A 27,855-nucleotide genomic window follows, 5' to 3' on the forward strand; every position below is an offset into this window, starting at 1 on the left:
CTGGAGTTGCACATGTGTCAGGGCAGCAGCAACACAGGTAGTGTAGACTCGAGCTAACCACCATATACTAAAATATCCACACAAGCCACTAGCCAGCCAGCCATATATCATGAGTTAGAAGATTATGAATATTATGAAGTTATTATTTAAGAGCAATGAAGATAAATCGCAATCAGTAAAAAATCAATATTGAGCTAGCTAACTAGTAGATTTACATCAACATCAATGATCAGCTGATACCCCACCCTCCAATCATGTCTTTAGGAGGCACTGTAACTAGCTTGCTTACCATTTGTGATGAGTGAGTGTGTTGTTGCAGAAATAAATAGGCCTATGCTCAATTTTTTTAAATGTTTCACTACAAAGGCAGTTAGTGTGTTATGAATTTCGAGAAATGAATTATGAAGGTCGATTGATGAAAGTCGGTGGGTGCCCTTTTTTCATTTTGAGCACCTACCCCCTACTAAGTCTGTGCATGGCCCTGTGTGTGTGGTGTGTGTGTGTGGGATATGTGGCAGAGAGAACACTGCCATGTTTTTACTGCTCTGTCATTTGTAAAACTGCTGCTGTTATCACATCTCTGAATTCCTAACATCATTAAGGTGTCCATGAGCTGTAACCCCCCTCTCTCCTCTCTCTTTCTCTCTTTCTCTCTCTCTCTCTCTCTCTCTCTCTCTCTCTCTCTCTCTCTCTCTCTCTCTCTCTCTCTCTCTCTCTCTCTCTCTCTCTCTCTCTCTCCCCTCCGTCAGTCAGTCAATAAAGAAAATGTACATCCTAATGAGAACATGAGCTGAAATAAGGAGAATGAGACAGGAGAGGAGAACTAGAGTGTGTTAGAGAGAGATAAAGGTGAAATGAACAGTGACACATTTGTCAGGGACAGAGAGGAGAGGGTGAGCAAGCACAATGAGGATGAGTACTGCATGCTAACTGTGTGTGTGTGTGTGTGTGTCCAGGTTGTTCTGTATTTTTGGTAAGCTACTGTTGATGTGGCAGTGGGACACTTAGAACTCATAACTGAATATCTTCGGGAAATTGGTTCTCAATACTGGAGACTGTCCATGAACCGGTAATGCTTAAGACTGTCCAATTAAGACATGCTCCGGACATTTGGCACTACTAAGTAGTTTTTAAACCTCCCGCTTTGGGCTGTATGTGTCAATGTGTAGTTCATACATTCATAATCTATGAGCGGAATTACTGTTTTACCTCAATTAGCCACGAAATCCCTAGTTTGAAAGCGACTGTTTTTCTGGAAGCAGTGTTTCCCTCCATTTTACCCGACGGGGGCCAGCCCCCTAACAATTAGAGTTCTAGCCAATGAGCTTCAGCCCTTCGCCATTTGAGTGACAGCTAGCAAGATGCACACACAGCAAAGCGAGAGAGAGAGCAATGACTTGGTGCACATATCTGCACATATGTGACATAGTAAGCAATTTTCGGGGACCTCTTTTGGCTCGTGAGCACTACTTTCAGAACTACTGGCTAAAAAGTATACAAAAGTACCTGAGAATCTCTTTCAACGTCTTTCAACCTTGACTGCAGTGATTGACCAAGAGTGCTGGTTTCTGAACAAACTGATGATGTGCTTATAAATTCAGCAGAGGGCAGCAGAAGGCACCAATATAGGAGTTAATCGATCTCATTAAAAGGATGAGCAACTGCAGTATGGACCTTGTGGTGTGCGTGTGCATGTGCGTGTGCGTCCATGTATGTGTGTGTGTGTTACATGGAGAGATATTACCCTTCTGAGACAGATAGTCTGTGTCCTCAGCCTCAGTGTATGTCAAGGTCAAGAGATGAGGACATCTGTGAGGGGGAGAGGTAGAGATGAGGTGTGTAAATGGTTTGAGGTGGCCAGAGAGTGTGAGAATCAGGGTTGGGGAGTAACTGATTACATGTATAAAAATGTAACTGTAACTTACTGTGTAATCTGTACCTGTGACCTCCTGAGTGGCGCAGTGGTCTAAGGCACTGCATCGCAGTGCTAGCTGTGCCACTAGAGATCCTGGTTCGTATCCAGGCTCTGTCGTAGCCGGCCGCGACCGGGAGACCCATGGGGCGGCGCACAAGTTGTCCAGGGTAGGGGAGGGAATGGCCGGCAGGGATGTAGCTCAGTTGGTAGAGCATGGCGTTTGCAACGCAAGGGTTGTAGGTTCGATTCCCACGGGGGGCCAGTATGAAAAATAAAAAAATTATGTATGGATAAGAGCGTCTGCTAAATGACGTAAATGTAATCAGTTACGTTACCATTAAAAAAACAATCAGATTACAGATACTTTTGAAAAACTAGATGATTGCTTATTGGATTACTTGTAAATCCAGAAAGGATGTTTGCGAATTTAAAATAAACTTTTGACACCTTTCTGTTCTCTCACTGACATTCAATTCAGCATTTAAAAAAGGCACACGTTTAAGTTTGTTCCACCTGAGCGAGTCTGACCACAAGTCAAATGTGTTTGATGGATCTTTTTTGTTTTCTTCTAATGATTAGCAGAAAATGCTAATATCGGTACCAGGACTTGAATGGGATTTGTGCCAAAAATGCTAAAAAGTTAGCATATGGAACTAGTGTCAGGAAAACTAAACCAAAGCATGGATTGCTGTCATACCTTGTCCATAGACTGCTTACAGACTAAGGAAATCAATGTGTAATTTTGTAATTTGCGTGGACTATCCCTTTTAAAGGGAAAGTAATCGAAAAGTAACAGAAAGTCATCAGAGAACATTACTGTGTTTGGATAATCCAAAAGTTATGTTACTGATTACAATTTTGGACAGGTAATTAGTAACTGTAACTTATTACATTTAGAAAGTAACCTACCCAACCCTGGTGAGAATGTGTGTAGCGTGTGTGTGGAGGAATGTTTGTGTGGAAGAATGTGTGTGTGGAGGAATGTGTGATGTTTTAATGAATGGTTTGTGAGGGGAATCCCAGCTCTGGCTCCAGATGGTAAATGTAATGAGGAAACTCAACAGCGTGCAAGGTGCATCTCCTGACACCAACGTCCCCCTCCCCTACCTCCTGGGAGGAATTATGAATAATTTATGAATGAATCATTACTTTTAACAGATCGTTTTCCTCTACAGTGAAAACAGCCAGCGGAAGGAAAAACCACTATGTATTTATGTCTCAGTGTGTATTTATGTAGATGGAATTACTTAGATCTGCAAAAGTACGACTTAAAGCTTGCATAGCATTATTGTTATGGCTTTGCTCTGAAGGGCACATGTTATCTGCAGATGACTATTTCTGGTAATGGGTTACCTCAAATACAGTATGACCATTGCCTCATATGTCTGATGAAATGCCTGAATCCATATTCGCTGTTTTAATCTACCGTAGCAGAAAATTGATTACATCTGTTGAAACATAGCTACTGCATTGAGGGTATATTTGTCCCATTGTAGTGCCTGTGCTCTACCCAGCAGTCACCTGGTTAGCTGACACCAGAGGAAAGCTGACCTTGACAGAGGTCAAAAGGTCAGCGGCCATTTTCAGTATTTCTGAAAGTCATTGACAGTCATGACTTGTAAAAATCCAACTGAATATCCTGCCTAGATCCCCAACCGGGGCTGCCAGATACCTAGAAGCATAATTCATGTTTCTCCCACTGCTTCTAATCCGTCATCCGGTTAGCATGGTTATCACTGAGAGACTGGGCCGTCTCATCAACCCTGGAGTGGCCAAAGATAAATAATTGCTGCTATTGATCTCTCTGATGTGTTTCTTAATAATCTGCAGGCTTTTGAAATGCAGGCTGATTATAAAGTCGATCTGATGGAGATGAGTGTGTGTTTAATCTCAGCCCTGAGGATCCTCTCGCACTTTGAATTTTATTTTTTACGACAGCGGATTAGTGATAATTTACTCATCTCTCATGCATTAAACACTGCATGATTGTTTGTGTCACAAAACATTCTCACTCTAAATCGTTCATTTAAACAGTCAATCACATCCAAAACATACATGGTTTACCACGCCAAGACTCATTAAGCATTTCTGTACTTTGTGGGTTATATGTGGGTAATTAGTTTGAATGGCAATTAAATGAATGTCTTGCCATCATACTGCTGACTGAAGGCCTTGGGAGGGTTTTGGACTTTGGGCTGCTGTGTGTGAGAGCTGTGGTGAATGTAGTATATTATGGAGGTAAGGCAATAAATAGGCCATAGTGCAAAATAGTTACAATTTCGTATTAACACTGGAATGATAGATGTGCAAAAGATGATGTGCAAATAGAGATACTGGGGTGCAAATTAGCAAAATAGATAACAATATGGGGATGAGGTAGTTGGATGGGGTAATTACAGATGGGCTGTGTACAGGTGCAGTGATCGGTAAGCTGCTCTGACAACTGACGCCTAAAGGTAGTGAGGGAGATAAGAGTCTCCAGCTTCAGAGATTTTTGCAGTTCGTTCCAGTCATTGGCAGCAGAGAACTGGAAGGAATGGCGGCCAAAGGAGGTGTTGGCTTTGGGGATGACCAGTGAGATATACCTGCTGGAGCGCAGACTACAGGTGGGTGTTGTTATGGTGACCAGTGAGCTAAAATAAGACGGGGATTTAACTGGCAGTGATTTATAGATGACCTGGAGCCAGTGGGTTTGGCAACGAATATGTAGTGAGGGCCAGCCAACAAGAGAGTACAGGTCACAATGGTGGGTAGTATATGGGGCTTTGGTGACAAAACGGATGGCACTGTGATAGACTGCATCCAATTTGCTGAGTAGAGTGTTGGAGGCTATTTTGTAAATGACATCGCTGAAGTCAAGGATCGGTAGGATAGTCAGTTTTACGAGGGCATGTTTGGCAGCATGAGTGAAGGAGGCTTTGTTGCAAAATAGGAAGCCGATTCTAGAGCTAACTTTTGATTGGAGATGCTTAATGTGAGTCTGGAAGGAGAGTTTACAGTCTAACACCTAGGTATTTGTAGTTGTCCACATATTCTAGGTCAGACCCGCCGAGAGTAGTAATTCTAGTCGGGTGGGCGGGTGCAAGCTGCGTTCGGTTGAAGAGCATGCATTTAGTTTTACTAGTGTTTAAGAGCAGATGGAGGCTACGGAAGGAGTGTTGTATGGAGTTGAAGCTCGTTTGGAGGTTTGTTAACACAGTGTCCAATGAAGGGCCAGATGTATACAAAATGGTGTCGTCCGCATAGTGGTGGATCCGAGCGTCACCAGCAGCAAGAGCAACATCATTGATATACACAAAGAATAGAGTCGGCCTGAGAATTGAACCCTGTGGCACCCCCATAGAGACTGCCAGAGGTCCAGACAACAGGTCCTCCGATTTGACACATTGAACTCTATCTGAGAAGTAGTTGGTGAACCAAGCGAGGCAGTCATTTGAGAAACCAAGGCTATTTAGTCTGCCAATAAGAATGCGGTGGTTGACAGAGTCGAAAGCCTTGGCCAGGTCGATGAAGGCGGCTGCGCAGTACTGTCCTTTATCGATCACGGTTATAATATCGTTTAGGACCTTGAGCATGGCTGAGGTGCACCCATGACCAGCTCGGAAACTGGATTGCATAGCGGAGAAGGTACGGTGGGATTCGAAATGGTCGGTGATCTGTTTGTTAACTTGGCTTTCAAAAACTTTCAAAAGGCAGGGCAGGATGGATATAGGTCTGTAACAGTTAGAATCTAGAGTGTCACCCCCTTTGAAGAGGGGGATGACCGCGGCAGCTTTCCAATCTCTGGGGATCTCAGATGTTACGAAAGAGAGGTTGAACAGGCTAGTAATAGGGGTTTCGACAATTTCGGCGGCTAATTTTAGAAAGAAAGGGTCCAGATTGTCTAGCCCAGCTGATTTGTAGGGGTCCAGATTTTGCAGCTCTTTCAGAACATCAGCTGTCTGAATTTGTGTAAAGGAGAAGCGGGGGGGGTATGCGCAAGTTGCAGCGGAGGGTGCAGAGCTGGTGGCCGGGGTAGTGGTAGCCAGGTGGAAAGCATGGCCAGCCATAGCAAAATGCTTGTTGAAATTCTCGATTATTGTGGATTTATCAATGGTGACAGTGTTTCCTAGCCTCAGTGCAGTGGGCAGTTGGGAGGAGGTGCTCTTATTCTCCATGGACTTTACAGTGTCCCAAAACCTTTTGGAGTTAGTGCTACAGGATGCAAATTTATGTTTGAAAAAGCTAGCCTTTGCTTTCCTAACTGATTGTGTATATTGGTTCCTGACTTCCCTGAAATGTTGCATTTCGCGGGGGCTGTTCGATGCTAATGCAGTACGCCACAGGATGTTTTTGTGCTGGTCAAGGGCAGTCAAGTCTGAGGAGAACCAGGGGCTATATCTGTTCTTATTTCTGAATTTCTTGAATGGGGCATGCTTACTTAAGATTGAGAGGAAAGCACTTTCAAAGAACAATGATGTTGCTCTTGCTGATGGTGACGCTCGGATCCACCTCTATGCGGACGACACCATTAGAATTAGTGTTAGGGTTAGAATTAGGTTTAGGGTTAGGGTTAGGGTTAGGAGATAGGGATAGTTTTAGGGTTAGGAGCTAGGGTTAGGTTTAGGGTTAGAGTTAAGGTTAGGTTTTTGGGTTAAGGTTAGGGTTAGGGTTAGGGTTAGGGGTTAGGGAAAATAGTATTTTCAATGGAACTGAATTGTATGTCCCCACAAGGTTAGCTGTACAAGATTGTGTGTGTGCGTGTGTGTGTGTGTGCATGTGTGTGTGTGGACGTGTTTAACTATACTATAGACCAGAAGTCCCCACAAGAACAGTAAACCAAGAGAAAAATGGCCAACTGGGGACATTGTGTTGGTCCTCACGAGGTCACATGCTATTTCTAGGGAGTGTATGGTTAAGGTTAGAATTAGTGTTAGGGTTAGAATTAGGGTTAGGGTTAGGAGATAGGGATAGTTTTAGGGTTAGGGTTAGGAGCAAGGTTTAGCGTCAGAGTTAAGGTTAGGTTTTTGGGTTAAGGTTAGGGTTAGGGGCTAGGGAAAATATAATTTTCAATGGAACTGAATTGTATGTCCCCACAAGGTTAGCTGTACTGATTGTGTGTGTGTGTGTATGTGTGTGTGTGTGTGTGTGTGTGTGTATGTGTGTGTGTGTGAGAGAGAGAGAGAGACAGTAGGGTGATGATGCGTCACATGGTTTCCAGGAGGAGCCAGGAACGTCTTTCACCTGTCTCTCTCCACTCACCTGTGATCACCTGCAGCTGTCAATACCATCTGGAACACACACATAAACAGACACACATTCGTGATTTGATTAGGTATGAGTGTCTGTGTTTTCTTCACCTTGAGGTCTTGAAGTTCCGCTGGTCAGTAGTCACACATAACTAGAACCTGTAATCACTTAGCTATAAGTAATTTTGCACATCACATAATCAAAAACACATGTCATCATATTACCTCTTTTGACCAGAGCATGAGTCATTACAAGAATCACCAAGGGACAATACATACAATCATACAAATATATCTGTTTGTTTTATTGAATAATATTCCATAATGAGACATCTCCCCTTGAGTCAGGTGTGAGTTACTATAGAAATGTACACAGGTCTGTGTCAAACTCAGAGAGAGGGTGAGGGGAGGGGCCTGTGTGTCTCTAGTTACTGAAGAGGAGGAGTCATCCCTTATCATGAGAGTTGGTAAATGGTGGTGCATGCATGCTTTGCAAAAATTCTCATGTCAACCTGGACATGTTGTCCTTATTGCGGCCTGCTGGACTGTTTTGCAGCTTGTTCGTCCTCCTTGCTAACTGTTAATCCTTGTTGAAGACTGTTTGTCTGGTTGTCCCCATTGCAGATTGTTAGTCCTCGCTGCATTGTTCATACTTTCTAGTTTCAGTTTTTGTTGTGGCTGGAGAGTTAGTAGACCCACCTGGTAAGTAATAACACTGTATTCATTGGCCCCCGATAACAGTGGGAGGGGCCAAAGGAGTCATCCCTTCTTTCATTGGCTCCATCAGTGCAAAGCCCAGTGTTATAAGTTATGGCTCTTGTTGGAAGACGTCTGTTTTTTTTGGAAGACGAGAGGAAAGGTAAGGAGATAAACCATGAGCCGAGAGGAGAAAGGAGAGGGCGTGGTTCGTTTTTGGAAGACTTGTGTGACCATAACGCTGAGCCCAGCGGGTGCTGGGGAAGTCTGGTCATTGCTGGGAAAGGTCATAACTGACTGACAGACAGGTGTTGGCTTTAGGAGGACAGATCTGGCCCTTTGCATGTTTCCACATGCTCTTTTGCACTTTGACAACATTTACAGTTTAGGGTTAAATCTCTGGCATACTGTAACTCATTCACACTGTAGGATTTCTTTTGGGTGGAAGCTCACACTGCATCATTTAGCATTCTGTGGGAACGATGAACCAGTGCCCTTACCACTTCACCCCACCATAACACTGTTGTTCACCTACAAAACCACATTGAAGGGAGGATTGGTATGATGAGAGAAAAATATTCCCTCCCAAGAGTCTGCATCAGAAAAACCTGACAAAGCAGAACAAAGTAAAACACAACAAGAAAAATGCTCACCACCGATTCTTGGAGATATTTTCTGAAAAATATCAATACAACACCTCACACACATATCACATATATTATTTATATATGGACATAGCTATATAGTAATATTTCTATGAAACAATGAGCCAGAAAAGCACCAACAAATGCTAGGTTTGTTGTCCATCCAAACAATTTCCCTGGGCTTTAGTTGTGTACAGTAGACTGACAGCCCTATACATTAAACTTTGCCGTTAAATCACACTTAAACAGTCAAAAAGGCTAAGCCAGACTTTGGTCTTGGCAGTACCGTCACATCCCTTCATAAGAACCCTATAAATATTCATTATTATTATTATTATTATTATTATTATTATTATTATTATTATTGTAACATTTTAACCCCTCTTTTCTCTTTGTATTATGATAGGGGTGCTCCCTGTTTGACCCCAGTTTGACCATAACCTAAGACCAAAGTCCTTCAAACAGAGTGCACTCTAATGGAGTTCTACAGCATTGTCCCCAGAGTCTCAGAAAAGGACGGTAAAGGACAGAAACCCAAGTAGCTCAGTACATGGTCACATCACACTGGCCAGTTGTTTGGGGCTGTTGATCTCTAAAGTGTGCCATAAGACGGGAGAAATATCTACCCCCACATTTGTTGTGAAATAGGCCACTTTGTCCAGTTTACACATTGGAATGGAACAACACTGCTCTGAGTTCATTATCAACAAACATGGGTTGCTCCCCCACTGCACCTAAGGGACATTACTGCTCTCAACGCTATACTATTGCTCTCCACTTTTGCTTTTATTGAGTCTATTGATCGTCTCTTTCTTTCTTTCTTTCTTTCTTTCTTTCTTTCTTTCTTTCTTTCTTTCTTTCTTTCTTTCTTTCTTTCTTTCTTTCTTTCTTTCTTTCTTTCTTTCTTTCTTTCTTTCTTTCTTTCTTTCTTTCTTCCTTTCCCCCTCTCTCTTTCTCTCCTTTTTCTCTCTCACACACTCACACACTCATACAGGTAGGTCATTACACTCACTCAGTCACTCTTTCACACACCCACACAGACACACATGTGCAAACGAACGCACACACACATACAAGCACACAGTGTGTAGAGGGAAGGTTAATGGGCAGTAGACTTATAGGACACTGTTTGGGGAGATTGGGCAGGAAATGGAATGTGACTTCAAAGCGGACATGAGCGGGCGTGTGTGAACCACATCCGTCTTTGTATTCTCAACATCACTACCCCTCCCCCTCCCCTCGTGGGACCTGCTCTGCCTTAAATTCTGCTCTAATTAAGAAAAGAGCTCTCTTTGCCTTACTTTATGATAGCCAATACATTATTTCTCCCTCAACCAGGTAAAGATCTCTCTGGCGTACTCTCAATATCAGAACCAAAGAGTCCTGCTTCACATTTAATATAACTTTTAATATCAGAACTAGTGAACTTTCACTGCCTCACATTCAACTAGTGAACTTTGCCTCACATTCTATTCCAGAACTAGTGAACCACTTTGTCTCACATTCTACCTCAAAACTAGTGAACTTTCTCTGCCTCACATTGTTTCTCAGAACTAGTAAACTTTCTCTGCCTCACATTCTATCTCATAACATTCTCTGCCTCACATTCTTTCTCAGAACTAGTGAACTTTCTCTGCCTCACATTCTATCTCATAACTTTCTCTGCCTCACATTCTTTCTCAGAACTAGTGAACTTTCTCTGCCTCACATTCTATCTCATAACTTTCTCTGCCTCACATTCTTTCTCAGAACTAGTGAACTTTCTCTGCCTTACATTCTATTTCAGAACTAGTGAACCTCTGTTTCACATTCTTTCTCAGAAATAGTGAACTTTCTTTGCCTTACATTCTATCTCAGAACTTTCTCTGCCTCACATTATTTCTTAGAACTTTCTCTGTCCAACATTCTTTTTCAGAACTAGTGAACTTTCTCTGCATCACATTCTATCTCAGAACTATTTAACTTCCTTTGGCTCTAAGTGACTTCCTCTTTCTCTGCTTCACTTTCTATCACAAAACGTGTTAACTTTTTCTGCCTCACATTGTATTTAAAAACGATTTAACTTTCTTTGACTCTCATTGACTTCCTCTTTCTGATAGTAAACTTTATCTGCCTCACATTCTATCTCAGAACAATTGAACTTCCTTTGTCTTACTTTCTTTCTCAGAACTAGTGCACTTTCTCTGTCTCACATTCTATCTCAGAACTTTATCTGCCTCACATTATTTCTTAGAACTTTCTCTGCCTCACATTCTATCTCAGAACTATTGAAATTCCTTTGATACTAAGTGACTTCCTCTTTCTCTGCCTCACATTCTATTTCAAAACTATTGAACTTAATTTGACTCTCATTGACTTCCTCTTTCTCATAGTAAACCTTCTCTGCCTCACATTCTTTCTCAGAACTTGCTAACTTTCTCTGCCTTACATTCTATCTCAGAACTAGTGAAGTTTCCTCCTCATACATTAGAACTCAGCAAGGAACCCTCATTCCCTAATATTAAGTCTAACCAAAAAATCTTCTCAGATAATCTACATCCCCAAAAACAGGCTTGATAATTTAAAACATGACTGTATCTCAACAACTGCCTACATACTCATACCCTCTTAGAACATTCTCTAGACCATCTCAGACATACTCTCATCCTCAATAACATGCCAAAAACATCCTTCCCACATTCTGCACATTTTGGGAACATGTAACATTCTCATTATGTATTCTCCCTCTCTGTGTTTTTTCCTCATCTTCTGTAATGTTGTGTAACATATTTACAAGTAGTCCACTGCTATTGCGTTTTTCTTATAGCGGAGCTCTCTAAGGGACTACAAGCTCACTTGTGTTGCCATCCCCTCTCAGTGACCCACTAGACAGGACAGGAGCTGGTCACACAGAGCACCCCTGCTATCTCACTCTGACAGCACAGCCGCCATGGCAGGAACAAGCTACGCATCAATGCCTTTGGGCATTTTACTGCACACATCCCCATGCTTAGAAAAGCAGCCTTCTGTACACCAGGATGTTCCTGTGTATGTTGTACTGTTATGTCCATGATTTGTTTCAGATGTTATTGCCCATTGCTATCTGCAGCACTCTCAGGCCAATAACAATGCAGTGGCAGTGCTGTGTTTGAAAGGTGGCCACTTGTCACCCAAATGTAATCTCCTCAGAGAAGGACATCACTAAGACACCCCTCACAGTGCCACTTGTCCAGTATGAAGGACATTGTAGAAGTCACCTCCCACTCAACACATAGAAACACACACTTGCACAAACACGGACACACACACTATGCACTCCCGAAATAAACTCACATATTCCCACAAACATCCATACACTGGGAGAAGAACACAATCACAAACAGCCACGCACACAAAGACATCCATATTTGCGAGTAGATTCCTCTGTGGTGATTTGATAACTCTGGTGAGTGGATAAGCAGTGAGATGTCTTTAGAATAGCAAGTAGGTGCTCCAGCTGTGTCTTATAAAAACTCATCCAGACTATCAGAAAGTCTCATATATCTGTGTGCTCCAGCTCAGAGCCTCCTCAGGCTTTGATGTTAGCTTTAAACTCTGCTTTATGTCGACAACAGTTGCCAAGCAAAGGATACACTCAGCGGTCACTAGCACTATCTTTCAGGTGACAGAGAATTTAATCAGATCTAGCAGTAACACTTCTTTAGGTCCAATCCTTATCTGAAATAGTTTAGTGAATTATGAGCACCACAAGGTGAGTTAGGGAGACTGGCAATTGGGAGTTTTTTAAGCATGAACATTCATAACCCCTGTCACTATCTCACTCACTTGTATAAAATGCTGACTGTTTCTTTTTTAACACAGCCCAGCTCTGACGGAGACTCAAACCTGTACAAACCATGTTAAAACATTTTACATAAATTTAAGCTAATAATTTAAGCAATTATGGCTGTATTCCATAAAATCCCCTGGAAAGAACCTTCAAAGAGTTGCGTCATAACAATATAGCCTCATTTTGGGGATAGAGGGCATTTAGCTCCATCACTCTGTCACATGCTCAGAGTCAGCCTGCTGAGCCCAATCTGAAATCATCTCTGTCAGGCTACTGTTATGTGGGCCACACATGGCAGTCATGTACCAGTCAGGCTACTGTTATGTGGGCCACACATGGCAGTCATGTACCAGTCAGGCTACTGTTATGTGGGCCACACATGGCAGTCATGTACCAGTCAGGCTACTGTTATGTGGGCCACACATGGCAGTCATGTACCAGTCAGGCTACTGTTATGTGGGCCACACATGGCAGTCATGTACCAGTCAGGCTACTGTTATGTGGGCCACACATGGCAGTCATGTACCAGTCAGGCTACTGTTATGTGGGCCACACATGGCAGTCATGTACCAGTCAGGCTACTGTTATGTGGGCCACACATGGCAGTCATGTACCAGTCAGGCTACTGTTATGTGGGCCACACATAGCAGTCATGTACCAGTCAGGGTTCTAATAGTCATTTGGACTTGGTGCTTTCATGGCTCCCGAAGGGCAAATGGCTATCAGCTTCAGATATTGGAATACCCTGAAATGTCTGTCTCCTTATTTTGTCTGTGAGCTTATTGCAAAGATATACAGTAGTTGAATCATTATTATCACCATAATCACCGTAACCATCATAATTGTCATCATCATTATCATCATCATTATCATTGTCCTCATTATCATCCTTTCCATCATCCTCATGATTTAATATTATAAACTTCTTCAGTTCCCTCCATTACCTTCCTCATTGTGATTGATCAAAGGAGAAATGGACTATGAAAGAGTGAGATAGAAAAGGCTGCTCACTGAAAAAGTTAGCCTGTAGCCTGTAAATATCTCTGATCCCAAAAGAGCTTGCTTGACTTTTCTCTTTCACCAGAAAATTTGGCCTTTTTGAAATTGATTGGCTGACTGCAGTTCAACAGACAGCCCTACTATCAAATATCAATAGATCCCCCTGATGTTGTCCAATAAAACATAATTTTGATGGCCCACGTCCAGCTGTGGAGTGTTTGATTTGCAGGTGGGCAGATGGTGATTGCCATTACATAAAGTGATTAGTGTTACACACTTTTTCTCAAACATACACACACACAATCGCACGCACATACATCAAAATACACTGATTAGAAATTACTGTGTGTGGGCGAGGGCAGGTGATTTCTGAAAATTGAGACAGGTGATGGAGGGCAGTAGATCAATTACAGAGATATGACACAGGCTGTGCTTTTGGTAGTGAGTGTAATAGAGGAGGAGGGATAGAGGTGATTGACAAGAAGGAAGGGTGGTGATGCTTACTCGGGCCCTGGTCCATCTCTCTTTCTGGTGACAGGTGAGAGGAATCCCTCCCAGAACCAGAACTGGTGAGCTGTTGACCCCTGACCCTTCAGCATGGTGCAGCCCAGTGCACTTCTGGTAAAGGGGGCCTATGAGGGCCAATCCTCCAGCCAGCCCAAGTGCATGATCGGTGATTGAGTCCCCATTGAGTTGTCAGTGTCACTGCTGCTCTTCCCCTCCCCTAGGTCCCCTATGCTACGAGGCGTCAGCCTTGGGGGCTTTTTTCTCTTTCCTGCAGTTCTTGATGGAGAATGTTATTTCGTGATGTTCTTCTGACATCTTCACTGTCTTCCGGGAAGGGCTGTCTTTATCTCTTTCTTTCTCTTTTTCTTTCTCTTTTTCCTTGTCTTTTTCTTTCTGTTCGTTGACTAGCTCGTGTAGCGATGGTTCCTTATACATGGCAACTGTGGAGCAGAAGAGAGAAACAGTTGAAGAGTGTCCAGTGGTGAACATAAGCCTCATGCGACGTCTATGATAACTTAATACGTTTCTGATATAGCCCTGTCTTATTTGTTCCTCTCAAAAATTCAGCCCAGCTTGGACAGGAGGGCACGTGACCAACCTTCTATAACTTTAGGCAGGAAGTGTGCGGCTCCTTTGGTCTTCTTCACCCGGTTGCCCTTCATAACCTGTCCGTCGCGGTTGATACCGATATACCAGGAGCGGCCCGACTGGCTCTGGCGGTAGAGCATGGAGGAGTAGGTCACGTAGTAGTTCTCAAACACACTCTCCTTGAATTTACACTCTGGAGTGAAGTGTTCCTAAAGAGAACAAACAAAACAAACATCATGAGAGGAACTACTATACCCATTAAGCCAACCCAGAAACACAAACAGACATTCCAATGTATGCATAGTATGTGCTCACACATACTGTAGGCACACACACGCTCAGTGAAAAACATATTCATTAAGAGAGTTGTGTCTAAAGGGAATGGAAGGGGTGGTATAAACTTAACACAGCCCTCTAAGGTACAGTGGAAGAAAGAAACCACTGGGAAACTCTCCCACATAAACAAAAGATTGACACATACCTACAAATACACGCACATAGTATGCAAATCAATAAATACACACACAAAAACACACATGCAGTTATTTTGGAAATACATGAAAGCACGGAGGCGGAATAAATGGTTCAGATGGAAGTCCCTTTCAACCTTCAAATTTAAAATGAAATACAGAGCACTCACACACTCTAATACTCGCTGAAAGTGAATGCACATAGCAGCACCCACCCCCTCCAAAGTTGGAGCTTATCCAACAGTTATGTTGCACCTCCACCTAAGACTTACCCCACACCAGTGTGTCCCCAGTGTCTTATGTTAATGTTAGCTCTAGTGTTATGGTGTTTCCTTGGGGCGACCAGAAACTTGGGGCGAGCAGAATCAACAACTACTGTTGCTTTGTGAGAAGGTGTCTCCAAGTTAGAGCAGGTCCGCCGAAGCCATGGCCCAGTGAGACACGGTAGATGGAAACAGAAAAGTCTGAGCCTTTTGGGTAAAACACTGGGGTAAATCTCAGATGGAAACTCGACATTAGAACCCAGTTATTGGCTTTTAGAACATCTCCCCAGTCCCCACATCAGTGTTTAACCCCCCTACCTCCAGCACTAACATAAGGACCACTAAACCCTGCATAATGTTGCCTGGTGATTGTAACCACTAGCGACAGGTATACATCTCTCTTAGTCACCGTCAGCCTCCTTCCCCTGTCAGAAAGCAAACCCAATCTTCACGATTTATTTAGTGAGAGCAGCAGGGCAGAAACAGCTGACTGGAGACTTTCTCTGGTGGAGGACTGGAGGAGGACGAGTCGGCAATAAGAGGGGCATTAAGGAGTCAGTAGTGGACTCGTTAGGGATGAAGGAGCTCCATGGTCACACGCTCACAGATCATCACCTCTCACCTTCAAGGTGCTGTGCATGTCTGGGAAAGTCAATCACATGCTGCATCTCCACGTGGTACCATACCTCCACCTCGCTCCGCCACGCTCTCATAGCCTTTCTCAGTTTCCCTCAACCCGTTTTCTCCATCGTACCTCCGGACCACCCGACCTGTGTTCTCTATCGTGCCTCCGGACCACCTGAGCCACCCTCTATAGGTAAATTCCACCCCCAGCCCTCCAGATAACAGAGTTATTTATAGGTCTTCTGTCAGGTTTGATATCTTAAGCTGTTCTTTCACACACACAGGAGATTGATAGATGATCTGCTTCATTCATTATTAATCAGGCTGGAGAGGGAGAGAGGAATAGAGAGGGTTTTTGGTATTTTATTAGGATCCCCATTAGCTGTTGCGAAAGCCACAGCTACTCTTCCTGTGGTCTACACAGAACAGGAAACATTACATAATACAGAACATTAATAGACAAGAACAGCTCAAGGACAGAACTACATACATTTAAAAACGGCACACATAGCCTACATATCAATACATACACACAAAATATCTAGGTCAAATATGGGAGAGGCGTTGTGCCGTGAGGTGTTGCTGTATCTGTTTTTTGAAACCAGGACTGCTGTTCATTTGAGCAATATGAGATGGAAGGGAGTTCCATTCAATAATGGCTCTATATAATTCTGTACAATTTCTTGAAATTGTTCTAGATAACCCATTACTAAGACCTAGATAACCTTCTATTCTGAAATGACCCTCATGATAACACAACTTGCTCTCTGAAATTATACCCTCACGAAAACCCACCAGTTGACTTCTGAAATGACCCTGACGATAATCCACATATAATCCTCAATAGATCCTGTGGAATGAGCCAAATTATAACTCACATCCTCATTATGACGTCTATCTAACAGCATATGTTAGCAGGATGTCTCCTGATGTTTCCTGGAAAGACGTCAGCAGAGAGGAAGTACCCTCATCATAACCCACCGCTAAACCCCTGAACTAATCATCCTGATAACATCCAACTCAGCTACCATGGCTGCTATAACTAATCTCACACAACCTAGCTTCTGTAATTACCATGCCTTTAATCCATGAGTCAGCCTCAAGGACTCAGGTAATCTACTATCTATCTCTGTAGAATGGAAGAACACCCCCCCCACAAAGTGACCTTTGAACTTCCACTGAATATTAGCCCCTACATTTGAGTCCACCTTTAGAACCACCAGTGGAGTAAACAATTGCTGAGTGTGTGTGGAACATGATAGGGAGGGTCATCCTTTTTAAGCGTAGAAGGGGGGACATTTTCATTTAAAGATGAATGCTTATATAAAATGAAATAAAAATCTCATCCTTCACTGGTGACTTATTGACTGACTCGGGCAGCCTCCTTTCCCTGCATCTGCAGCCAGAATGAATTCTAATGAAAGCTGGCGAGAGAGGTAATATCCAGTGTCCGTGCAGAGAATCCTGAGGACGGGAAGAACCTCTTTATCATGCAGAGCAGTGTCCTGACCTTCTCCTCACCCCTCCTCCCCCACTCCTTTCTCCTCCTCCTCCTCCTCCTCCCTCAGTGTCTGATTACATCTATTCTACCTGCTCCAGGAAGCTTAACTCCTAGCGCCACCATACATTTCGCTACGTGGCTCTCCTCTCCACTAGTCAGTCCAAGGACTCAGGCCAGGGGCTAGCACACCAGTTAGCTACTAGCTAAACTCAACAATGTTTACACAACCTTTCAGAAACATTGGTGTAACTGGTACCTCTTCCTCACCCATCAGCCATTCATGCAGTCAGGGCTATTCATGCAGATTCATAAGGAGAGTCTCAATGGCATATTCCTCTCTCCTCGCCTCCTTCTCAAAACCCATTGGATGAGAAAGCCAGAGGTCCCGCCTCTCTGACCTTCTCCTCCCATGGGCTTTGAGAAGGTGGTGGGGAGAGAGGGCAGAAGACGCGAGGAGTATGCAATTGAGATTCTCACTTTCAAACCTCCTTCTTTCACATGACAAAATGTAATCTTTATCACTTCCTGCCACCTCTGCTTTGTCTGTTCTTCTCTGATAAGTAAATCACCTCTTGCACTAGTGCAAATGCTTAGTAAATATGATGGGAGAGTAAAATACAGTATGTGTTGGGCTCATAGTGAGACCGAGGTCCTGTTTCCTTGGTGTAGTGCTCTCTATTGCCAGCAGGGGTCGTAATGACACATTAGGCAGCCCTGCCTGGGTCTGTTGACCATCCCCAGCAGTCCCGGGTAATCTAGGAGGTGCTGTGAAATCTGCCTAGCTGCAGTAATCCCACCATATTTCCATGGTGCTGCATTAACGCTGTAGCAGCAACCCCCTCAAAACTTTCACTGACGCTCCTATTAGGTATTTCCTCTGTGTGTGTGTGTGTGTGTGTGTCGGGTTGTATGTGTGTTTCGGAGTGTGCAGAGGCGGGGGACACCAGCACACGTTGTTAATGTTTTTAGAACCAGGTGCAGATGTTCTGTGCCATGGCCCATTACATAAGTTAAGAAGGCATACAGTGCTGTGAAAAAGTATTTGCCCCCTTTCTAATTTTCTCTACTTTTGCATATTTTTGATACTGAATGTTATCAAATCTTCAACCAAAACCTATATACTTATTTCATTTATTTCATAAACAAATGTATGCAACACCCAATGCCCCTGTGTGAAATAGTAATTGCCCCTTTATGCTCAATAACTGGTTGTGCCACCTTTAGCTGCAATGACTCCAACCAAAAGATTCCTGTAGTTGTTGATCAGTTTCTCACGTCGCTGGGGAGGAATTTTGGCCCACTGCTCTATGCAGAACTGCAGTGTTTGGTTTTCGCCAGGCATAATGGGACCCATATCATCCAAAAAGTGTAACTTTTGACTCATCTGTCCATAGAACATTCTTCCAAGTCTTGATGATCATCCAGGTGCTTCCAGGTGTTTTTTGGGAAACTTTTGAGTCAACATTTGGGACGAGATGGATCCCATTATGTCTGGCGAAAACCAAACCCTGCATTCCACATTAAGAACCTCATACCAAAGACCAAGCATGGTGGTGGTAGTGTGATGGTTTGGGGATGCTTTGCTGCCTCAGGACCGGGACGACTTGCCTTAATAGAAGGAACCATGAATTCTGCTCTGTATCAAATCATTCTACAGGAGAATGTCAGGCCATCCGTCTGTAAGATGAAGCTGAAGCGCAGCTGGGTCATGCAGCAAGACAATGATCCAAAACACAGAATCAAGTCTACATGAAAATGGTTAAAAAGCAACAATTTAGAAGTTTTGGAATGGCCTAGTCAAAGTCCAGACCTAATCTCAATTGAGATGTTGTGGCAGGACTTGAAACGAGCAGTTCATGCTTGAAAACCCACTAATGTCGCTGAGGTAAAGCAGTTCTGCATGCAAGAGTGGGCCAAAATTCCTCCACAGTGATGTGAGAGACTGATCAACAACTACAGGAGGCATTTGGTTGCAGTCATTGCAGCTAAAGGTGGCACAACCAGTTATTGAGTGTAAGGGGGCAATTACTTTTTCACACAGAGGAATTGGGTGTTGCATAACTTAGTTAATATATAAAAAAATATATTTATATATATTTTTTAGTTGTTTTTAAACTCAGGTTCCCTTTATCTAATATTAGGTTTTGGTTGAAGATCTGATAACATTCAGTATCAAAAATACGCAAAAATAAATACAATAAGAAAGGGGGCAAATTATTTTCATGGCCCTTAAAGAGAGGGGTTAACAGGGGTCACGTTGCATGCACGAGCGTTGCAAAATACATTTACACATACATGTTGTTCAATCATTTCACCCACACCACTCGCGCGCATGAACGAGCGTCTGCGTAGCCAGCGCTAAAATAGAGCTTGTTTCTATTTGAGATGTGCCACATGCTGCAAGTCCCCTCCTAATTGGTTATCAGGAAGATACAAACCCACGTGGATGCTTGAAAGACAAATGAGGAGAGATGAATTAAAGATAAATAACTAAAAACAAACTAGGTTTCCCTTTTTATCTGTGGATTAATCATTTTGTATGACTCCGGGTCAAAATTCTACAAAGAACCAGCTAAAAAGAGGACCATATGCATGTTAGGTAAAATAACAACCCAATGTTCATCTCCCAGGACAAGCTAGCTAAATATCCATGAATGTTTCATGTGTGTTTCGACCTGCCCCAAAATTAATATAGGTGATTCACAGTTGATTTTGGTATTTTAACCTGCGTGCCCAGATCGCGTCTGGTGTGGATGGACAAAATCAACATGCAAGCGATGGCACACGCACACGCGTGGCCTGTGTAGTCAGCATGTGAGCCATGCAGATGGTCCTCTGTCACCATAACTACATGGCCCTTCTCTATGGTTTATGATGCCACAGCCTGGTATGATGTCATATTGTGTGAGTGATAGCTAGGAGCAGAGTGAGTTGGGGCTAGGGGATGTGTAGTGGAGTCTACTGCCTACTGTACACTCATCTCTCGGTTGATTGACAGTCTCTGTTGATGTGATTCACATGCAGGGGAGCAACAGAGGTGACCAACCATCCACCTCTCATCCCTTCATACCTCAATTTGTCATCCCCCTTTCAATATCCACTTCATAGGAGAGAGAGAATGGAGGGAGATAGTGTACTTGTGATGTCTCTGTGTGTCATTAGATCAGCAGTGGTCTTTCTCGTAGGCTCAGGTAAATTACACAGCCGTGATACATCTGTCAAAACAAAGCTCTTTGTTCACAACACACCCAATACACATACAGAGATGTACACACTATCTCATGCTGGATGGCTGGAAAGACTACAACAACAGTCACTGGTGCTGCAACCAAGTCTACATCTCTTACTTATTAGTACCATCTTAGCAGAGAGCCTTGGTGCTGGGCTAATGATAAATGAGTAGAAAGAAGGAACCCTGCCTGCACACAGTATTACTTCCCCTAAGTGCACTTAACTGCCTGGCTGGCAACTTATCTCCCTTGTATCATTCCATTCCATTTCTCTCTACCGCATCCCTTCTTTCTCTATCCCTGCCGTTTTGCCCCATTACTCTTCTCTTCTTCCCCTTTCCTGTTTTCCAGATCTCTCCTGTTCTCTCTCCCCCATTGTGATGAAGGTGATGCTATCTGGCCGGCTGTGTTGTCCTGCATCTCAATGCAACCCTCACAGGTGGAGAATGGACTACCCAGCCATTCATCAGGAAAGGTCTCTCTCTCTCTCTCTCTCTCTCTCTCTCTCTCTCTCTCTCTCTCTCTCTCTCTCCACTCACTCACTCACTCACTCACTCACTCCCACTCACTCACTCACTCACTCACTCACACACACACACACACACACACACACACACACACACACACACACACACACACACACACAGATGCATGCACACAGACAAACACACACACACATACAGCACCACATACATATTACAGTGATTTATATGTATAACCTCACAACCAATTAAACACAGACAATAACAATTACTCATACAAGCAAAGACACCATACACAAACACAATTATTCACTCAAATATACACAACCACATGTGTAAAACCTGCCCACACACACATCAACCACTACACAAATACACAAAAGCACTGAACATATATTACATCAAAGACATTATAATTCAAGGTATGCATACATCCATCAACACACCCATTAAATATGCAATCATTGCGGTTCATTTCAGAGGCCTGATTGGCATGCATTAAAACTGCATCTGTGAAATCTAGTCTCTCAATTGTGCCACTTCCCACCCACCATACTATCTGTCTTTCTCTCACTCACTAACTTTTGCACACACACGAGCATGCACACACACACACACACACACACACACACACACAATCGGCCCCCTTCTCTCACACATCTCCCCCCTCTCATGGCCCAGGAGGGTTTTCCAGAGAACACAGATGATAAAATGGGTCAGGACAGAGCTGAGCACTATTTTTACTAGGAAGGAAGCCATTTTCCTGGAGTCTCCTACAGGTATAGGCTAGCTTAGGCTGAGGCTCATGGCAGAGACAACAGAGCTGTGACACGGAGTTCCCCCTTGTCATTAGCTCCTTACTGCCCTCCTGGGCTCTGTGCACTTCACTAGCCTGACAAAGCTGGCTGATCAGGTTTTACTGCAATGCACAGCCGACTTGAAAAGAGGAGGACAAAGAATCAAAGTCAGAGAGAGAGAGAGAGGCGAGAGAGAGAGAGAGAGAGAGAGAGAGAGAGAGAGAGAGAGAGAGAGAGAGAGAGAGAGAGAGAGAGAGAGAGAGAGAGAGAGAGAGAGAGAGAGAGAGAGAGAGAGAGAGAGAGAGAGAGAGAGAAAGAGTGAGAGAGAGCCCTGCAGAGGTTTTCCCCAATGGCAGTGTCCTCTGTGTCTCTTGTTGTCACTCACCTCAGCCTCTCTGAGTGACAGTGATGAACTTGTTTGTCACCGGTGAGAACATTTGTCTGCACTGTCATGTACCCCCCCTCCAACTGTTACACACACACACAGACATGCTCACACGCATGCACACAGTCACTCAACAGAATACATGCATCCGCACTCACAAACAACAGCTTACCAGTGTGTGACTGTAACACACACCACACACACAAGGTTACACATCATCAGCATAACATTACACACTCATGAAACAGTTGCATGAAAACACTACTTGTATAAAAGACACCCAGACACATCAGACATGTCAAGGTTAAATAGACATCTGTCTCTCTCTTTGTGTTTGTGGTTATCTATTCCAAGGGAAGAAACTCTGTCTGTCTGCTTGCAGGGATGTACAGAGCCATAGAAGGCCTCTGTGAGTTACTGAGGGTTTTGAATGTGTTCCCTTTGAACCCTATACTCCTATTGACTTCTGTGGAGAAAATCCCTTTCTCTCTCTGTTCACACAGAGGCAAGAGACAAAAGCCTTCTCATTGCAGAATGCTAATCTTCAGCTCAGGGATATTCTCTCTCTCTCTCTCTCTCTCTCTCTCTCTCTCTCTCTCTCTCTCTCTCTCTCTCTCTCTCTCTCTCTCTCTCTCTCTCTCTCTCACACTCTCACACTCTCTCACACACACACACACACACACACACACACACACACACACACACACACAGTGGTGTAGCTGCTACAACCTTACACCAATGCTCCAACGACTAATAAATGATTGTTCTCCGTGACTCTCCAAACGTTCATGCGTCAGCCCTATATGCACTGTATGCTGACAGACTTTATGTATGAAGTATCGCTGTGATTTAAAAAATGCATGCTGTGACATGCACACGCACGCTCACGGGTGCACACACACACACAGTGAGAGTGAGTGAATGTTCCACCACTCTGTAATGCTATTACTCTATGTCCTTTACTGTAGCACCAAACACAGTGTAGGTAATTGGTCACACAGTGGCTAATCCCTTGTTGTTATTCTGCTGTTTTTATGTTGTGTGGCAATCTAGACGCTCAGGGCACAGTAACCTTCCATCCTTAATCACACACAGAGCTTACACCCCATTACCTCAGCTCGGTAAAGAGACTCAACACTGAACAGTACATCCTCAGTGCAGACACTGTACTATAGCTGCACACTGTCCTCAACCCCCACAAAATTGTACATTGCAGATTCAACGCAAATGTATGCCTGCAGGCCAAAAAAAATATATATATATTTCTAAGTGGCTGAACTGCACCGCCGAATCAAAGCCCATGGAACAGGATGTGCAACTCCAGATTGAAGTCCATTTCAGCACCACAGACAGCAACAACAGATCATAATTGAGGAGATTTAGCAACAGCAGTCCACTCTTGATATGGCTGTTCCAGCCGTTGCATGGTCATTATAACTGTCATTTAGAGAATCAAAGCTTCAATGCGCTTCTCTATTGCTGGCGCTGGCCTATTGCCACACAGTCATTTCCCCCAGGTTTACTCAGAAACATAACTATAAAAGACATATTGTCCAATGTTGCTACTGGTTTATGTATTGTTGAGCATGTGGACTCACAGAGGTGTAGAGGTACCCCTCGCTGTTCATGCCCAAGTAGAGCCCTGTCTTCGCCCCCTGGATCGCCACGATCCTCAGACCCACAGGAATCAAGTTGAACTGTGCTGCAGAGAGACAGAAAGAGGGAGGAGAGAGAAACATTAGAACATCAGACTGACATTAGACCAATCCAGAGAGCAGCAAACAAGAGCTTCCCAGGCTGTCTTCTATAGGAAGTAATATGGCTGCTGTGTCACCTCTGAATAACCTACCAGGCACAAAGGTCACAACCTCACTGAGCCTAAGCCAGGGTGACATGAGCGAGATATGGAGTGGTGATGGAGTGAGGTGCTATCATCACGTCACCTCAGGTTTGTCATACTCTTGCTCTACTCTGGGTGCAACACCTCACTAAAGACGGCTAAGAGGACTGGTGAAACACAAAGGAAGAGAATGAAAGCATATGAGAGAGATAGTGGGAGAAAACAAGGGAGAATGTCACTGAGATGAAAGAGAGCGTGAACCACAGAGAGGATGGAGTGACAAAAAGATGACAGAAATAGATGGAAGGGGCAGAGACGGGAGGAAGGAAGAGAAAGGACAAGTCCATCCTCTATCTCTCCTGTCTCTTCTCACTCTCTCTGGGGTGTGCCGGGTTTCAGGTGTGTTACTGAGCTCTTCTACATAGAAACCAATGCAACCATCAGTACAGGACAACAGAGTGGAGAAAGTAGAAGACAGATCGGGTGGAAAAGAGAAAGTAGAGATGAGAGAAGTAAAAAAACAATTATTTATTCCATAGACTTTAAATGTGCCAACTAAATATCATTATCAAATCCACATCCATTCTGAAACCTATACCCGTTGCAATAAGAAGCACAACGTCTTTGTCAACATGTGATTGTGTAGTCTGTTTATTTGCAGACCTTGCTGTATGTGAGGGGGCATCTGGCTTTCCCAATCTCTAAATATATTTGAATAAGATCTTTGTCAAATACCTTGTGTATTTTCACTGTTGACAGTTTCCAAAGGTGCTTTTGGGAATCAAATAAGATTAATATTGAAAGTCAATACATACATCCAATCCATATTAGAAGTCAATAAACAATTCAATTAAACAATGAACCTGCAAAGTGAGTGGTACTTGAGGATCTCAAGTGGTTATTTATTTATTATTTTACAATGATGTCATCATATGTCAAGAAAGTAGGCATATCTATAAGTCTCCGATGTGCACTCCCCATTCTCTCCCTCACCATGCTGCTGTCAACTCTCTTTCCTATTCATCACTCTGTAGTGTCATAGTCACCCTGCACCAAACCCTCTGACAACCTCCAGCCCAATCAAAGAGCAGTCAATCTGTTCCACATGCTCCTCTCTGCTCCTCACACAGACAGACAGCTGGGCCAGAGGAGGAGAGCTGAGGACAGGCCCAGTCATCTCACACCACACACACACACCACACACACACACACACACACACACACACACACACACACACACACACACACACACACACACACACACACACACACATCCCTCTCTCTCCCCCTTCCTTCTCCCTCTTTCTGATCAATTCTCTCCCTTCCATCTCTCTTTCTCTATTTCTTTATTGCTCTATTGCTCCATCTCTCTCTCTATTTCTCCACTTCTCCCTCTCTCTTCTCTTCACATGACGTCACTATATGAAGGATTTCATGGATGAGGGAGTTTTTTGCACCTTGTCATGTTAGGCTTGTCATGCATTGTGTATAACACTGAATACTTCAGTGTTTCAAATTGTGTGTTTAGTGTCGTTTTGTGTTCTGTTGCCATGACCTGATCTGAATTGGTGTTAATGGTGATTGAGTTGTGTGTTGCGTATAGGTGTAGTTATTTCAGTAGGCTCAGTATACCAGTATCTAGTATCCACCTATACTGGAAAAGCATAGGCTCCAGTACCTCAGCCACAGACCAATAGCCTGATCAGCGGTTGTTGAATGAGCAATCAACTGGTGCCAGTGACCAGACACTGACAGAAGTATACAATACCTGGCTACTAGCCAGACTGGCAGGCCATGTGCCAAAACACAAACACACACACATAGACACCATACACCACACACAGACACACACACACACACACACACACATACATACACACACACACACACACACACACACACACACACACACACACACACACACACACACACACACACTTACAGAAGGAGCTGCCTTCGTCCCTTGTGCCGTCCATGGTGCCATCCGGCTGCATCTGCAGGTAGTATCCGTGCTGACTGTACAGCCTGGTAACGATGCCTTTCAACTGGGGCTCTGCAGAGGAAACAGTCAGCACACAGCTTTATTAGACAGGGCACATGGACAGGGACAGGTGGAATAGTAATGTAATAGATATTTAGGGTTGAGAGGAACTTGGAGTTGAATAGAATGGGTTAATAGGAGATTGTTAGTTAGGAAGGCAGGAAATACTTGTAATAGTCTGAGTTAACAACACACAACTACATTTGGCTTTTAGAAGGTTAAACAAATTATTTATTTGTCAATGCAATACATATTTGCAACATTATCTAATAATGATGAATAATAGTTGAATAACAGTTAATGACAAAAATAGACAAACTGATGTCATGAACAGTGGCTAATGGCTAGCTTTTAGAACTTGCCAGCACCTTATCTCTCTCTCCCATTATCATTGCCATTGGTATTTTAAGCAACGTTTTGGGTCATTGGAGGATTAAGTAAAGTGAGAGAGAGCGAGTCTGTCTTCTGCTCCATAAAAGATACATCAGCATCACACATTTATTTGTGATGGGCAAGAGAAGAGGAGGACGAGAAGTAGGAGGAATAAAATAAATTAATGTTTCATGAGCAGGGTCCCTGCCGTCTACATTGTGTTAATTTAAGAAACAGACAGATAACGAATCCTTGCAGCTCGGAGGCATGCAGCCACTGAGTCTGGTCCGGTTCACTCCAACAACCTTCCTCACTTTCGCTCTACCTGCTCTGTGGAGCTCCTAGTTGACAGTCCGCCAACAGGAGGCTGCAGGTGCCGTGGTACCGTGGCTTAATGCTCAGTCACTCTCAGTTAGAGAGGGAGGTGAAACATGGATGAGAGAGCAGTTTGTGAGGAACCCTCTGGAGGACTAAGGGTCAGATGTTAGTTCCCATGCCTATAACCTCCTCCTACTCTGCCCTCTCCTCTCTCAGCCTCCCCTGAGAGCCAGGCAGGCAGGGCGCTGTGCCATTCACTCGCCTTTTTTCTTCACATTGAGGACCAGCGCAGGATCCCGATCGATACACAGATCCTGATGAAGGACCCGGGATGGTCTCTCTCTAAGTGTTTGTGTGTGTGTGTGTGTGTGTGTGTGCGTGTGTGTGTACTCACTATGCGGGTGTGTGATTTGAAGGGCTATTTCCCATAAGGTCTGTAAAAATGTGACAGAGACTCCCATATTTACAACGTGTATCTACAACACTCCCTCTTTCCCCCTCTCTCCCTCTAATCTCTCTCCCTCTTTCTCTACTTCCCTTCCTTGCTTTCTGTCTTTTTCTCTTTATCACTCCCTATTCTCTCTCTCTCTCTCTCTCTCCTCTCTCTCTCTCATTCTCATATATTTTGAGTTATGTGGTATTCATCCTGCCCAATAACACCATACATCACCCAATCAGAGCAGGGAAGCCATTCATTACATGTCCTGCGGATGTCTGTGTGAGAGAGGGAGAGCAGGGAGACAACAAGGGATCTTAGAGAGAAAGAGATCTTTCATTCGGAAAGATGGCTGTATGTGCTGTTCAGCGGACTGCTCATGCAAGACCGGGCTAATCAACACCACTGCTTGCTGTCTGTCTGGTCCAATACATCTGATGTTTCACTCCCACACTGAACAGGTCCCACTGTCTCAACATACTGTACTATACACACTCAGGCTGCTTATAACAAATGGAAGATAGGAGCCATAACCACTCCTCATCAAACCAGATATGTACCAGACGTGAATGATGGGCCACTGTGGCTTTTACCAACTCTAGCCATTAGGAAGTGCCACTGGGAATCTCCCAGGTGCCATTAGGGTTCTTGTGTTGCTCTGCTAATGCTCTACATCCATCAATGGAAAAAGCATTGCAGCTCTCGTGGCCT

General features: G+C 43.8%; 1 protein-coding gene across 2 annotated transcripts in view; it reads right to left on the reverse strand.

Moving 5' to 3' along the window:
* Positions 1 to 9,492: 9,492 nt before the first annotated feature.
* The window catches only part of LOC121578976 (fibroblast growth factor 11-like), a 48,732-nt gene continuing 30,369 nt past the window's right edge, over positions 9,493 to 27,855 (reverse strand). For both annotated transcript variants that reach the window (XM_045224409.1, XM_041893263.2), the window contains 4 exons: positions 25,920 to 26,030; positions 23,736 to 23,839; positions 14,396 to 14,594; positions 9,493 to 14,237 (listed from right to left, as the gene is read on the reverse strand). In XM_045224409.1, the coding sequence (XP_045080344.1) occupies positions 14,029 to 14,237; positions 14,396 to 14,594; positions 23,736 to 23,839; positions 25,920 to 26,030 (623 nt within the window). In that variant the 3' untranslated portion in view covers positions 9,493 to 14,028. The remainder of the gene's footprint in view (positions 14,238 to 14,395; positions 14,595 to 23,735; positions 23,840 to 25,919; positions 26,031 to 27,855) is intronic.

This window comes from Coregonus clupeaformis, chromosome 13 (assembly GCF_020615455.1).
Source record: "Coregonus clupeaformis isolate EN_2021a chromosome 13, ASM2061545v1, whole genome shotgun sequence".
NCBI lineage: Eukaryota > Metazoa > Chordata > Actinopteri > Salmoniformes > Salmonidae > Coregonus > Coregonus clupeaformis.